This window comes from Colletes latitarsis, chromosome 7 (genome assembly GCF_051014445.1).
Source record: "Colletes latitarsis isolate SP2378_abdomen chromosome 7, iyColLati1, whole genome shotgun sequence".
In the NCBI taxonomy this organism is placed as follows: Eukaryota; Metazoa; Arthropoda; class Insecta; order Hymenoptera; family Colletidae; genus Colletes; species Colletes latitarsis.
The window spans coordinates 7,895,975-7,911,957 of NC_135140.1; the positions used below are offsets into that span (position 1 = coordinate 7,895,975).

At 46.2% G+C, this 15,983-nt stretch overlaps 1 protein-coding gene across 3 annotated transcripts in view; it reads right to left on the reverse strand.

Moving 5' to 3' along the window:
* The window catches only part of LOC143344036 (uncharacterized), a 257,432-nt gene that overhangs the window by 8,734 nt on the left and 232,715 nt on the right, over window positions 1–15,983 (reverse strand). For all 3 annotated transcript variants that reach the window (XM_076769593.1, XM_076769592.1, XM_076769594.1), the window contains 3 exons: window positions 12,471–12,894; window positions 11,432–11,532; window positions 29–9,625 (listed from right to left, as the gene is read on the reverse strand). In XM_076769593.1, coding sequence (XP_076625708.1) covers window positions 29–9,625; window positions 11,432–11,532; window positions 12,471–12,894 — 10,122 coding nt within the window. The remainder of the gene's footprint in view (window positions 1–28; window positions 9,626–11,431; window positions 11,533–12,470; window positions 12,895–15,983) is intronic.

Here is a 15,983-nt window from a genome sequence, read left to right on the forward strand (position 1 = left end):
CAACGGAGCACACTAAACAAATACTCACCTGATTCACGGATTCCAGCAGGCTTCCCAGACTATTTTGGCTTTCGACGTCCCTCCATCGATCTCTGGGTCCCCTGAACCCTTGCTGCTGCTCGTCCTTTCTGTGATAGCCTTCGTTGTGGTCCAGTTTGATCTTCTTAGCTCCCCTGAGCTCGTTCTCGGTGGTAGCTTTCAACCTGGAGCAACATTCGACGAACAGCTCCTCGTCAAAGTTCAAAACCTTCCCCTGTCGAGGCTTCGCCGTCTCTATCTCCTGAGGAACGTCTAAAGCGTTGTCCTCGATGGCGTCGGTTGGCGCGATGGTGACCATTTCGGTTTTATGGGTCGAAGCAGGCGATCTGATCACAATCTTCTCGCCCGAGAACTCGCTGGAGCTTCTTTTCCGTGCTGTAGTCTCGCTCGCAGGAGCATTCTCGTCTTCCTCCTCGTTCTCGCTCTCGGAACTGCTGTCCATGGAACTTCTAGGCGTTCCACAGATGAACAAAGGCGATATTCTTCTGTGGTCCATCCTCATCTCGTCTCTGTCGTCGTCGTCGAAGTCGGATGAATTCCTGGTCGTTTGGGAATTTCTGTCCGGACTCGGTGATCGGTTCCTCACGCTGCTAGGGGCCGCGCTGCTGCAGCTACGAGAAGATTCCAGGTCCACCAACAACGGGTTATCGGTGGTCTCACGTTCAGGCAGATCCTTCATGAAACAGTCGTCTTCGTCGCCGGATACGTTGGTGTTCTTCTCGGTTTCTTTCTCTGCCATCACCAGGTCTCTCCAATCCTCGTCTCCGTTCTTACTTTTACCCTTTCTAAAGCTCGACGATTTCCTCCTCTTCGCCAACTTGTGATCTTCCTCCACTGGCTCCTCCGAGGTCGCCTTCGAGCTATCCTTGTCGCAGCTGAACGACTCGTAGCTGTTATCTTTGACGCTCGAATCAGATTTACCTTGGTTTCTCAATTCGTAATTGACTTCCTTCTGTTTGGTTAGTTTTTGACCCTTGCCGACGTTGGACTCCGACAGTTCGTCCTCGAAGGCCTTCGAGATCCTCTCCTCGGCTCGTTTCTTGCTGGGTCTGCAGCTGGTGGGTGGCAGAACCAGGAAGTAGTAGTTGGTTGCTTCCACGTCGCTCTTCTTCCGATTGTTCGAACCGTTCTTCGACTTGGAGTGCTTCCCAGAACGATGTTCCTCCAGACTTTCGGGCATCGAGTTTCTCTCTTTGGTTCTATCGGTGGAAGAATTCTTTTTCGATTTCTTCCCCGAACGTTTCTTCGTGCTGGAAGACTCGGTTGACGAGACAGAATGTCGTTTTACGTTTCTATCCTCGTTTTTCGGATCCAAGGATTCCTTTACTCTCTGATCGTCGGAGTTATCCGATTTGTACTCGGTTCTCGACATGTTCGAGTCCTCCTCCGACTTGGACACCCAATCGTTCAACACCTCTTTCACTTTGTCCGCCTTTTCACCGCCGAAAACTCGACCAAACACGCTTTTCACGATTTTGCTTTTGTTCTGCGACTCGATTTTGTCCTCGTTCTCGCTGCTGTCGCTGTCGCTGGTCAAATCGGCCATCTTGCTTCTCAGAGCAGCCTTTCTGCTCCTGGATCTTCGGTGACCATCCTTGCCAGCGTATTTGTGCGTCCTCGCCTTTTTATTCAGACTCTGACGATCGTTGTTGCTCGATTTACGACCACTGCCCACCGTCTTCGTTTCCCTGTTTTCTAAAATAGTTTTTGATTTTGGAGTCGTCTCGTCCTTCTTATAATCCGTCGAAATCTTTGCGTCCTCGTCGGAATCCTCCGCGGTTTTTAAACCATCGAGTTCGCATTCTTCCTCGGACGCGATCCGGGACTCGACTCGTTTGACATCGTTCGATTCCTTGTCAGATTTTTGATTATCCATCGATTCGTCCATGTTTCTAGAATTCTCGTCCAAGTTGAACTTCGTTCTTGAATTCGTGTCCTCGATTTCCACGTGTTCTTCGAGTTTCGATTCTTCGTGATTTTTCAGGAAGCTCAAGGACGCTTCTTGTTCCTTTTCATCCGTTCTTGACAAAACCCGCGACAAAGGTTTGTCCGCGAGACTCGACGACGACGAGGCTTCGTCCACTTCCAGAGGATACGAGGACTCGATTTTATCCTCGCGATCGTCCTCCTCGTTTTTATCCTTACCGGTCTCGACTCGTCGCGCGTCCACCGTTTCCTCCAACGAAGCTTCTACTGAAGCTTTCGCGTCGGAACAATACGTCTGCTGATTTTCCACAATTTCCAACTCGTCGGGATCGCGTTCAGCTTCATTTTCCGGCTTCTCAAGGCTGGTCGAGTCGTCAACTTTGTCGGAATCGTTCTCGAACCGCGAGTTCGACGACGGAAATTCTGGCTTCGCGATTTCGCAGTCGAACGTTTCGGAACAGTTCGTCGAGGTTTGATTGTTTTCCGTTTCTGGAAGCTTTACAATTTCGTCAAGAACCTGCCAGTTCTGATTACCTTTGGATTTTGATGTTTTCCGAGAGGACGAAGGACTCTTCGTCTCCTCAAGGCGCTTCTTGGTTTTCCCCTTTTTCGATTTCCCGTGACGCGTCGTCCTCGTGGACGCGTTTCTTGGACTTAAGGAGTCCGCCATTTTACTTTCAGTCTCGGTGGCTGTTCCTCCGTCCAACTGGTGTGTCTCTTTTTCGAAATTTTCTACAACACAGTGATCCGTTTGTTGTGTTTTTAGATTCTCAACATTGTCCGTATTTCTCCCTTTCGAATCTTCGTTGGAACGATCGCTTTTAAGTTTGCAGCGGTTTGTCTCCTCCTCCCTTTGCTGGTTGCATCGATCGCCAACAGAGTCGAAACTCTCGAATTTACCGTCAGATCCGCGAACTACGTCTTTGACCTCTCTGGTGCTCTCGATATCAGGTTCTTTGGAACGTTCTATACTACGTTTGTTTATGATGAACTTTAGGCTCAAACGTTCGTGCGGCGGAGTTTCTTTCACCGTAACTTTGTCATCCGAAATGCTCGATAAATTCTCAGTCTTTTTATCAGGATCTCCTTTTAATTCGACTACTTCCTTGACGGAATAGCTCACTTCTTCGGTTTGTTTCACCGCGCTTGACCTCGTATGCGCCTTCTCCACTTCCATATCTGAATTCTGATCTGGACGATCGCTGGTGGAGGTGATTCTTTCCTGAAAATTGTCTGCTTCCAGTACAGAGGCGTTTCTCTGTTCCGAATGATTCGAGGAGTCCACAAGCAAAGAATTGTTCTCCAAAGCAGCCGTAGCTGTTGGAAGAGTCTCCGACGTGTCTTTCGAACGCGAAGCAGTCGAGATTCTGATAGACATACTCGTCCCAAGAACGGTCAATACCGTCGAGTCCAAGTGAGTTTCCGGTTCGGGAGTGTCCAGCGTGAGATGCTCGCTGACGGCGTATTTCTTCTTCCCCTTTTCTTTCCTCTTAGCGTGTTTCTTCTTCTTCACCGTCTCTTCCGTCTTCTTGACCACTGGTTTGATAGGTGTGGACGTGGATTCCGGTGCTGGGCTCGAATGCTCCGTGAGCACGTACTCGTCGTGGCTCATATTTTCCGTGATCTTGCATATCTCTTCGTCCAGGAGTTCGTCTTCCAGGCTACGCTGTCGAGTCACCTGAGCATCTATCAGGAATCCCTGCTCAATCGAGGCTGCGTAACACGAGTCGCCCTGGACGCCTTCCAACTCTCTCGAGTTATCAAGGATCGTTAGATCCTCTTCTTTCCGATCGTCCTTCGACTCTTGAGAAACGTTAGCCGATTCGTCGGGACTCTTGTTCCCGTCGTTGGACGTTTCGTTGTGACTGGATGTCTCGTTGTCCCAGCCAATGTTACAACCCTCCTCCGTGCTGTCGTCGGACGTCTTGTCCTTCTTGGATTTAGTCATTTGTACCAAGTGCGACTGAGACAGGTTGTGCTTTTTCAGGGAACTCTTTCTGGTGAAGCTGGTCGTGCAAACGTCGCAGAAAAACCTGGCGGCCTCTTTCGTCAGCTTCTTCCGCTTCTCGACGATCAAGATCTCGCCAGTCTTCTTATGGACGACTACGAAGTTACCAGCCGCCCGTTTCTTCGGAGTCTGGAAGTCTTCCTGCACTTGAGCGCCACCAGATTTCTCGTCTTCTTTGGAGTCTTCTTCGTCGTTCTCTTCGATAGACGTTTCAGGATCCTCCGTTGCGTTCCCTTCTATCGCGTTTTCCTCCGTGGCGTTCTCTTCTATCGTACCCTCCTCCGTAGTGTTCTCTTCTATCGTACTCTCTTCCGCCACGTTCTCCTTCGCAGCGTTCTCTTCCGCCACCTGCTCAACTATCGCGTTCTCTTCGTCCTCGACTTTCGAAGCTTCGTCCACGATTTTTTTATCCTCCGCTGTATCTTCCACTATCAATTTTTGTTCCACGTCCACGTCCTTCGGAGGGTCGTCCTGCCGCAGGCATTCTTGAATATCCAACGGAATGTCAAAATCGTCTACGAGGTCGAACTGATACTCGAAGAATGATATATTTTTCTTGGCCCGTCTCTTTAGGCTTTGCCTCCTGTCGGTGTTCTTCTCGGTGTCGACGGACTCCGAGTCCGTGACAGAGGTGTCCGTTTGCACGTCCTCCGCGGGCTCCTCGAAGCCTTTCTTTTTCTTGGAGAATCGTTTCTTCCTGAAGTAACTGGACTCGCTGACGCACGAAGTCTCCGACAGGTTGTCCACACTCTCCGCCCGGTGGTTCAGAGTCTCTTGATTCGACAGATCCTCGGACGACAGTTGTTTCCTCCTGGAAGACCTCGTTCTGTTGGACTGCGCCAGGTCGATGGATCCCGACGAGTTGGATCTCTCTAGATCGAGCTGGTCTTTGCTGAAGTTTCTAGAGGAACGTCGTCGACCCTCGGACGAATCCTTTTGGCTCGCGTTATCCGATTGTTCGTCTTTCTCGACCGAGATCCTCCTCGTCTCCGAGCTCTCCGCTTCGGATTCCACGGGAGGGACAACCTCCGTGTGCTCGTCGGTCGTTGACTTCCTCTTGTACGTCCTCTTTTTCGTGAGCTGCAACACCTCCGTCACTTCCGGGATCTTAAAATGCTCCAAACTGGGTGTCAGCGAATCGATAGAGTCGCTGGGAGCCTTCGTCTGCTCGGCTTCTTCGTTGAATCGATTCGATCTCAGAGACTTCCTGTTGGAAACCTGTTCCGCGGCAACCGCTTCGATTTCTACGGTCTGCGTTTCCGGTTTAGAGTCAGAGTCCTCTCGAGGAGAAGCGTTCGTAGCCTCCGTGGCCAGAGATTTCTTTCTGCGATTACGTTTCTTGAATGTTTTCGAAACAGTCTTTGTATCCTTTAGCGACCACTTTGAATCAGTTTCGGGAACGTCTTTCGCCACGTTTTCGGCTGCATCTTCTTTGCTGGCCTTTGGTGTCTCTGGGTCGTTCGAAACGACGTTTTCTTCTACTTTGTCCGCGTCATCTTTTGTGGTAGACGTTGGTTGCAGGAGAGAAGCATCGTTCTTGAAAGATTCGCGTATTTCCGGCGAGTCGTGCGACAGCAATTTGGGCTTGTCCGCTATAATTTCGTTACTGCTCTCGACTTCTTTTTGGACCTTCTCCTCCTTCTGGATATTGAACTTCGTTCTGGAAGACCTTCTTCTTCTCGTCGTCTCGGACGTTGCTTCGTTTGCGACAGATTCGATCTTGGACGATGATTCTTCCTCGGAAGGTTGGCTCTTCTCCTCCGAGAGCGACTTCCTCTTCGAGATTCGCCTGCTCAGAGACTCCGTTTCCAAATCCTCGTTCGCTGTTTTGGTAACAGTTTCTCTTTTCCCTGTCACTTGCGGTAAAAAGGAGTCCTTTTCCTCATCAGAAATCTTCATCGAGTCTTCGATGCTGTTCCTCGTGGTCCTCGACTCGTTCTCTTCGTCTTCCGTTGTATCCGTTTTGCGTTTCTTCGCGCCATCGGTGCAATCCGCGTTCGTTTGCGCATCCTCGGTTGCTTTATGATTTAACAAATCCTTCGTTTTCGCTTCGTCGTTCAGAGTTTTCCTCTTACCAGGTTGAACACGTTCGCCAACGGCTTCGGAAGACGAACCATTTTCAATGATTACTTTCGTAGAAGGCACTTCCTTCGATCTGTCGGTCAGCTTCATAATGTTGGAAAGATTCAAAGCTTCCGGAACCAAGTTCTCGGAGTTGTCCTCAGGTTCGATAGACTTTCTTTTGCTTTTCTTTGGCGAGTTTCCCTCCAGCGATCGTTTCTTCGATTTCCTCTTAACTTTCGTATCCTCGATCGCTGCCCCGGTATCTTGTTTCACCGATTTGTCTTCTTGGTCCGGCGAACGCGTCTCTTCTGTACGGTTTGGCGTAGATTCTGTGACACTGCCAGAATCAGGCTCTAAGGGAACGATCTCTCGAATCGCTAGGTCGTCCGAACGCTCGTCTTTCGAGTAACTATTTCCATCTTCGTTGACAGATTCAACTTCGACGCGTTGATCGGAAGAACTGATCTGCCCATCGTCGTTAATTATTTCCTTCGAAGGTTCTTCTACTTTTAACGTTTCCTTCTGCTCGCTCTCGATCGCTGGTACCTTAGACTCCAAGTTTTGATCAGACCCAATCAGCGAGAGATCCTGGCAGTCGGACGACGACTTCTCGATCTCTTCTCTGGCAACGTGACTTTTCTTAGCAAGTTTAGAATTCTCTGCATTCTCCGGAAGTCCAGGACTGACTTCGTCCAGGATACTCGTCAGTTCGTCGGCGGCTGTGTCCAACAAGGATCCAACCTCTCCCTCCAGCAGAGCGTCCTTTTGTTTAGCAATTTTAGAAACGATCTTCTCCAAGAACGAGCCTTTCCCTTTTTGCTTCCTCCTTGATAGATCCAAAATGATATCGTTGGTCGGCGAGCGTTCTCCGACGTCGTTGGAGGAAGAGTCGACGATCTTCTTGGTCAACGAGTCCTCCGCAGTCGCGTCTTTCGCAAAAACCTCCGTCGTTTGCCGTTTCTGCGACTTGTCTTCTGGATTCTGAACGCAAGGTCTCGTTTCGTCGGCTAACCTGTCGGGATCGTTCGCGGTTTCGGTTTTATCGGTTTTGTCCAGACTCAACGACCTGGTTTCACCGTCGTCGGACTGCTGAGCGTTGCTTTGAAGAACCCCTTCTGGAGTTGCGTTGTCTAGAGTGGTCTGCACCGTCAGAACCACGCTCTGTTGCGACTCCACGGGAATGTTCATTCCCTCCGTAAGAATACCGATCACGTTGTTCAACGATCTCTTCGACGTTCTTTCTCGTCGAGTTCCCCAGGACTTTCTGGGCCTGCCAACCTTCAGTTTCTGAACACCGACTATAGTCTCCAACGAGTTCTCCTTGCCACTGTCTATGGAGTTGCTAGTCTCCAGTTGCAAATGATTCTTCAGATTCACGTTCTCCAAAGAGTCCTCCGGTTGGTCGTTTTTTGCAACGTTCGCGTCCTCCGCTTTCCCGTCTTTGACGCCATTGTCGTCGTCCGGTATTCGTTTGCGATCAGAATTCGTCTCGCTTTCCCCGGCCTTGTCGACGACCTCGTTCGAGTTGCTTTTATCAACTTCCTCATTCTTCTTTCGCGAGACGTCGGCGTTCTTTTTATCAGATGTGTCGTTGCTCGATTTAATGCGGCCGCGTCTCTTACCGAGGGAGGTGTTCTTCTTCAGGGACATGTCGTTCAGCTCGCTGGAGGTTTCTTTGCTCTGAGTGTCCCCCTCGTTAGAGTTCAACAGAGAACCCCTCGTTTGCCTTTTGTTGCTCGTGTTCTCGTTATCGCCGCTCTGTTCCGTGACTTCGACCGTGGACTTAGTTTGATCGTCCTCCTCCGACGTTTGCTCCTCCGCTGATTTGTTCTCTCCGGAGGAACTGCTGTTTCTTCTTCCTTTGATCGCCACCTTGATCTTGTTCGCCTCGTCCAGCGACGGGACCTTGTCTATCCTCTTCTCCGTGTTCCTCAAGGATTTTCGACGACGATCGATTTTCTCCTTCTTGGTGGTCGCCGCGGGGACGTACGAAGCCGTTTCCGAATCAACGCTCGCCGTTTCCACCTCGAAATCCTTCGAAGGCCTGCCTCTGCCTGGTCCCATCTTTGCTTTCGTCGCTTGTCTCAAACAGCGTTTGGAGGCGGCTATTCGAGATGTCAGGACCAGTTTCGTGAGCAGGTCGTCCTTAACGTCAGACCCTAGTAGTTTCTTCACTTCGAACGGGACGCTCTGAATATTGATTTTCCCGTCGATGTCGATCATTTTACCCTTCAGTTTGGAATTGCTTCTGGTCTCCAGCGTCTTTACTCCCTCCTCCTTCTTTTGCTTCTCTTTTCTCGGGCTCGCCTCCTCGACGATCGCGATACTCGCGGGGGCACTTTTCCTCTTGATCTTCTCCTTCCCGCCTTTCGTCTTCTCTTTGGCACCGTCCGCTTTGGCGACGATGTTCTCCAAATTCTTCGCGTCGCTCTTCGCCCTTCTGGTTTTGCCCTGCTTCTGATCCTTGTCCTCGTCCATGGTGTCACTAGCTGTCGCGAGTTTAGCCTCCGTCCCTTCGACCTCGATCGTTTTCTTCGATCCGACGTCCTGACTCTTGCCGAACAGACTTTTGCCGCGCAGGATCTTCTCCGAGCCAGAGGATGGGGTGACAGGCGACAGGATTGGCAGGTCGTTCACCAAAGTCTCGACGTATTCTTCGCCCTGAGCTTGAACGGCAGGCTCCAACGTGGGCATCTTGTCGCTGTCGGACGACAGTCTGGTGGTCCTCTTCGGCAGCTGATCGATGTTTCTACCTCTCGCCAGTCCTCTGAGCTTCGACCTGGCGCTCGAAAGCTCCGTACCGATCTCGTTCACCTTTCCCTTGGTCCACTGACGCTGGCCAACCGGTGAACGTATCTCCGGGGACTTTTGAGGCGTAGTAGCTTTGTTGGGATTACGAGCGAATTTCCCGTCGTGCGTCCTGAGCTGCGACTTGGCCTTGATGGAAGCGTTCAAGGACGCCACAGGGTCTACCGGTCGTTTCTTTTTGGGGGTGGTCTGCAAAAACGATTTATTTTTCGTCGACGAGCCGGGAGATTTCAATTCCGTAGAATTGCTCGCGTCAGTTTCCTTTTCGACGATTTTGGGTACAAGTTTGATACTTTTGGGAGTCCTCGGGGCCTCGTTAGAGACGTCCGTCTTTGTCTCCGGTGAAGTTTTCGAGGTTGCTTTGGCTTTGGCCTTCAAGTTACCCGTTTTCCTCAGTTGCTCCACGTTCCTGATCGCTCCCTCCTTCGGTCTAACGTTCCTCTTCTTGCTGAGCACTCTGGGGCCTCTCGCGACCCTGGCTTTGTAGCCAGGATTGCCCTCCTCGACTCTCCCGTTCTCCTCCGTCTTTTCTTTGGCATCTTTTGCAACGTTCGACTTCTCGGACTCGCGCTTCTCCCCGTCAGACCTCGCGTCCTCCGTTTTGTAGTTCCTCACCACGCTCTCGATCACCGCCGATATGTTGTCGATCCGGCACCGGTTCCGTTGGATCGACTTCGCGTTTTTCAGCAGCTTGTTCCTCAGCACGGCTTTGTTCCGGGACATTCGCGACGCTGTCGAATTATCACCGACCATACGACCGGGTCTTGATCTGGTTTGCACCTGTACAGATAGGTAAAACCTTCGTGGAACCATCTTCGTCGAATTATCGACGTTATAAAAGCTATCTATGACAATTTGTGTTCACTATGTCCTTTCATCGTGGCGATACACGGCGTTCAATTTTATAGAATCGAATGAAGCATAGAACTTCTCGTAAAACTAACGAATTTAAAATAATTAAGAGTTACTAACTCAAACCGAACTTGAAGAGTCGTAATACGGTCGATTTTATGAATTTATGTTTAACGCTATGAAAAATAAATATTATTATACAAACTTCGTATACGTATAAAGTCCGCAGTTCAACGATCGCTGAAAAATCTCAAGATTTAGAAGAAACGTTCTTTCGCGAAGGGATTTGATTCTTTAAAAATAACCATTATTAGTATTTAAACATTTTCCACATTGGAAGTGTCCCCGATGTTCGAATTCTGGGTTCGTAATATCTCAAGGACACTTCCACCAGTTACGCTCGATCGGTCCAAATCGGGACGTTGCCCTTCGATATAAGATTTCCGCAAAAAGCTTGTGGGAGTGTCCAACCCAGGGGGGAGGACGGAGGGAGGTGAGGGGGGTAATCGTGCCAGTTTTCTTGTTAGAAGAGGGGACGTCGCCAGAACAGGCAAATCATCTTGTCCGTGTGATTACACGACATATTCTATCCGTACGTGTCCGTGTGTGTACGTGTGGTCTGGCCGGTGTGTGTGGGGGTTCGTGTGTGCACGAGTCGACGGTCGTGTTGGGTGATCAATACTCCACTTATATCCGTGTCGTCCGGCGGGAGCCGGTCTCCGCGTTATTGCCTTATCATTATCGAGTTTCGTCTTTTTCGTGCGACCCACGACGGACCAGCAATCGGGTCATCAGCCAACTGCGGCCGAGCGTAATTTCGCTAGGTTGCTCGGTTCACCTAATTTCCAACCGAATACTCGATGCCCCGGGTCACCGTCTGCATCATTTTCCCACGAATTTCTTGGCATCCGACGACGATTCGCGGATCGCTTTTACCAGTTTACGAGCCGTTGGAAAGAAGACGGTCGTTCTTCCCCCGGGTCAAGGTTCACCGACGACGCAAAAACATCTCCCCAAATGGCGTCTCTTTGCAAAATCGTTAATCGATACACGGTATACTTTGTTTTGAAAAAAATGATAACGATTTAGAAAATGCGATCTCGTTGGTACTTGTTTCGACAAAAATTTTGCTCCGTAGACCGTCACAACAAAGTACGTCTCGCTATAATTTGAATGTGTTTCCATGGAGTATACGTTTTGTTAAGTTCGTTAATTGGTAACATTGTGTTAAATGCAATGGGGTGGGGGATTGCAGAAGTATGAAATCGATGAGAATGTGTAGTTAGTTTAGGATTTAGTGAAAAATGCACACAGTTTACATAGTGCTACGTTATATAATTCTGCAGATTGTAAACAATTGTTGTACATGTTCAAAGCTTTATTTCCTTTTCTAATAACTGTCTAATGCCACAGTTGGTCCCGCAGAGGCTAAAATATATCGGGCGATTAGATATGCAAATGGAGCGGTTGAATTTATTCGATCGTCGAGGCAAAGCCTCTCGCGGAGTAGAATTAATGAGAGCGTAGCTTATTCTCTTATGGGTTTTTCGTATTAATTTATGTTTATAACGTTTAACACCGTTCCGTGCCGCTTAAGTAGTCGCTAATGCCGCTTCGTAGTAGCGTTTGCGCGATATCGGCGTTAATTTAATATTAAAGTCCAGTAACACTTGGACGGAAAATTGTATTTCACGTGTCAAAAGTAGCAGAATTATTTAAACATTTGAAACTTACGTTTCGTAGTCTACCCTGTGCTCTTAGCGCACTGTCTTGAATCACCTTCCTAGTGGCTCTTTTGGGAGGTAAATTTGCCAGCATTTTCTGAATACTCTCGCCTGCAAGCAAAATTGCGTCGAGCATTATTTAAGCACGACGATTAAAATAAAATCTTAACGCTATCGTAGAAAGTTTGCCTAAACGAACACTTTTTATGGAAATTAAAAATTATTCATTTCTGTGGACTGGAAACGATACAGAGTTGTGATCGTTAAAAAAAAAAAAACTCGTAAAAAGTACCCCATAAACTATGAACGGGTTAAGGGAGGATACACTATGCTATACGGTCGTAATTTTAATTCGTGGGTCGTTTAATTTTTAACTGCTTCGTAGCAACTGAAGTATATAAATTACCGTGGCTTTAACGCAGCGCTTTAAGGAAGTATCATTTCTTCGGAAACGCGTTCGCTGTGCACATCAGCGTGTTACTGTTAATCCAGATGCGATTAATAAGTCTCAAGTTATCATGCCCCGGCTGGCTGTCGTAATTATTGCGTGGTAAAGGGGAAGTTGGATAAGTGAATCGACTAAACGAAACAAAGTTTTAATTAGCGCAGTAATTAAACGCTTTTCTGACGTAGCCAACGCATCCCTCGGCCTCGTGTACGCATATTTATAGTTGCTCTTTATTAACTTCTTTACGGGTAGAATTTTTCATCGAGCATCGGATACGACTCGAAACGGGAATTACTTAAAAAATCTCTTTCAACGTCCCTCGTAAACGAGGGGGTGCATTCGTTTTGCTATTCTCGTATCGACTCATAATGCAGAATACTCGACTATCGGACGCGTAGCGAAATAATTGAAACTGGAAAATGAAAGTAAGGCTCGACATCCATTTCTCTACCTCAAATCAAAAGAGACGTCGGTGCCTCGTCTATCTAAAAAAAGAAAAAAAAAGAAAATATTGTGGGTGATCAGACCTGTTAAAATGGCAGAAAAATATATATTGAGAGACAAATGATCCCAAAGCAAAGGAGCTAGGATGGACACTCACGATCGCTGGGTCGAACTCTCGGACCCGGCGGTTGCTTCTCCTTGGGGGTGTTCACCCTCGGTGTCTGTGAGTTCTGGATGTTCCTCTTCATACCGCGTTGCCTCCGTCTTCTGCTGCGGCTGCCGAACGGCCTCCATTTGCATTTCTTCTTCCCGTTACCGAACAACCCTAACAACCACGCTTGGTCTCCACCGCACTCCAGCATGTGCCTGTGCAGCTCTGGCAGCGTGTTACAGTTCCTAGTGCACTTTGTGCAAACCTTTTCAGCCAAGATGGCGGCTTTCGCTTTCGCCGTGGGCACGTCCTTTCCTGGCAGGAACAGGTGCTTGTACAGCTCACGTTGGTCGCCGGAGAACTCGAAATGCGAGCACCAGACGTTCGGGTGCGTGGCGGCTTTGTGTTCCTCCATCTCCCTTAACGTCACCTAAAACCAAACGTCGAGAACTTGGTCAACAGAAATCCAATTAGTTTGCAAAATATGGTAGCTTCGAGAAATTTTTTTAAATCTTGTGTAATTTTAATTACCTACAGGCACCCAAGCAGTTTTTATTCGATATACAGACTATCGGATAACGCGTAAACTTTCCAAAAAATTATATAAACTCTTCCAAGAAAAAAAGGTTACCTTATTCTTCAACCCGTTACTTTGTCGCGACCCTTCGAATCGACACGAAAAAGACAGAATTGTGTAACGCTGTTTCGACGAATAGAAACCTTGCTGAATGTGGTCAAGCAGCTTCGTTAATTACTATTATACATCTTTATCGCAAACTGGTTAGAAAATTGCAAAGACTGGTTGTACGTTATGATTATTTATATACCGAAACGAGTAACGGGCTTTATTTATGAAACGCTCGAGCACATCTTCCAACGTTTTTTCTCCGCGAAGGCACGTAAAACTTGACCGTACAGAGACTGTAATTATTTTTACGTAAAGCTCCGCGCTTATACAGCCAGAATCTATTACCAGATGGTCTAGAAACCCTTTCCGAATCGATGTTATAAAATTTATAGGCTCGCTGTAGAGTTCGAAGCTGCTAGAAAAGTTTTAACCTCGCGGTTCCGATCCGATAGATACAAATCATTTTATAAATATCTTCAAACGGCAGAATAACTCAACGTAACGGAGTATCTCGATACATTTTAGCAAGTAAATCGAACGCGTAGGATTTCTTTGGGGAATTTCAGAAGTCACCAATCGCTGCGAAGTTTGGTTTCAAAACCTTGCGATGCGAACCTGTTGATTAGTTTGGTGTTAGTAACAGGTAGTAATACACATGCTCAAATAACTCGACGATAATATTGAGCAACGGTCAATGGAAGATTCGTTTGACGCCAACTAATTGTCAATCAACATCAGGAGACGTCCTTTCAGAGGTCCACGATTCGATCGATAGTCGTCAATCAAGTGGCTGATTAATTAACTAATCGCTTGTAAATGTCAGTAGCGTCGAAAGGGGTCAACTATCTTAAACGAATGTTTTGCACCCACAATTTTGCGTTTCGTCATATCAGGTGTACGAAAGCGACACGATTATCAAGCAACCATTGCTCCAGTCTATCTTTGACAACTTCTTCGGGGCTTTTGGACTTTCAGAAATCGCTTATATTCTCCAAATGGTATTTATAATGTTTCATATCGTGTAGAAGGGGATAAAAGACTTGTAAATGTTCGAAAGAATTTGTCACAAAATAAAAATTTCAGATAGAAATGTTTTGGATTGAAATGGACCATTTGTATGGGGGCCTTTTCACTTTACGGGGTTAAGAAACAACATTCTTAACATTTCTAAATATTCTCCGACAAAATACGCATTGTTTGCATTTTGAAACATTAAAATCCTCCAATCCATTCCGCAGTTATGATTTTTTAAACAAACGCATGAAATTTCGTGGAACCATTTCTGGCCTCAAATTAGATTTTCAGTAAAGAATTTTTTTCTCGAAAGTGCGTAGGATTTCTGGGGTATGTCTATTCACCAAAAATGATCGTAATGGGCCCTCGCAACTAAAAATAATTTTTTCAGAATGATTTGAAATTTTTTAATTTTGCCAAAAAATTTTACACCTACTCGAATTTTTTTCTCAAAACTGAGTAGGATTTTGGGGATATGTCTGTTCACCAAAAATGATTGTAATTGACCCCTGCAATCGAAAATAATTTTTTTATAATGATTTGAAATTTTTTTTTTCGTCGAAAAATTTAGGCACCTACCCCTGTCGATTTTTCTTAAAAATTCGTTTTTGATTTTTAGTAATTTTATTTGACGCCCTACAGAAAAGTTGTCTAATACTTTTTTGTAGGTACTCATGAGCCCTATTTCAGAAAAAAGTTTCATTGAAATATATTCACTATTGTAGGAGTTATGGCTGTTTGAATATTAGGCCATATTTATGGGGTTTTTCTTATTTTGCGGAGTCATGGATCAACTTTTCGAATATTTTTGCTATTTCTACATATTCTCCATCAAAATACGCGTAGTTTGCTTTTTTAAACATTAAAATCGTCCAATCCGTTCAGGAGTTATGACATTTTAAAGATTCGCATGAAATTTCGAGGTAAGATTTCTGGCCAGAAATTATATTTTCGGTAAGGAATTTTTTTCTCGAAACTGGGTAGGATTTCGGGGGTATGTCTATTGACCAAAAATGATTGTAATTGACCCCTGCGATCATAAATAATTTTTTTAGTGCGATTTGAAATTTTTTAATTTTGTCGAAAAATTTGACACTCGAATTTTTTTTCGAAACTGGGTACGATTTCGAGGGTATGTCTATTGATAAAAAATGATTATAATTGACCCCATTGAAAATAATTTTTCCAGAACGACAGGGGGTAGTTGCTGAAATTTTTCGACGGACAAAGAAAATTTTCAAATCATTGTAAAAAAATTATTTCCGATTGAGGGGGTCAATTATAATCATTTTTCGTAAATAGACATACCCCCAAAACCCTACGTGCTTTCGAGAAAAAATTCTTTATCGAAAATATACTGTGTGTCCGGAAATGCTTGTATAACTTTTTAACGAAGCCTCAATCAGCAAATTAGTATCCTTAATTTTCATCTTATTTTGGCCTCTAGAATCTTCCATTAATATTTTTAAAACTTTAATATCGACGTCATTGCTGGATGAACTAGCTGTGACTTCTTTGTTTATGTGAAATATGATCCGTAACATTTACCAAAGAATAGTCAGGGTAAATATGCCGGTTATTCGGACATTCGGGATAAACGGGTGCCGGATAATCAGAACTCTACTGTAATACGTATCCATGATTTTTGAATAGAAACGTTGGACGCGTTACACTTCGCTGCTACTGCCTTCTATCTCAGAAATGTCAAAGAGCAACTAGTTTCACGATAAACTATCTAGTTCATGTTGGCAGTAATTACTGAAATAAGTCAGAAGCACAGGATCAGTGTGTCAACACAGATACTTCATTACTCAGTTCCCTGCGAACTTTTTTGGCAAGATTATATTTCAGCCAACGATCCCGAATAAAATAATTTA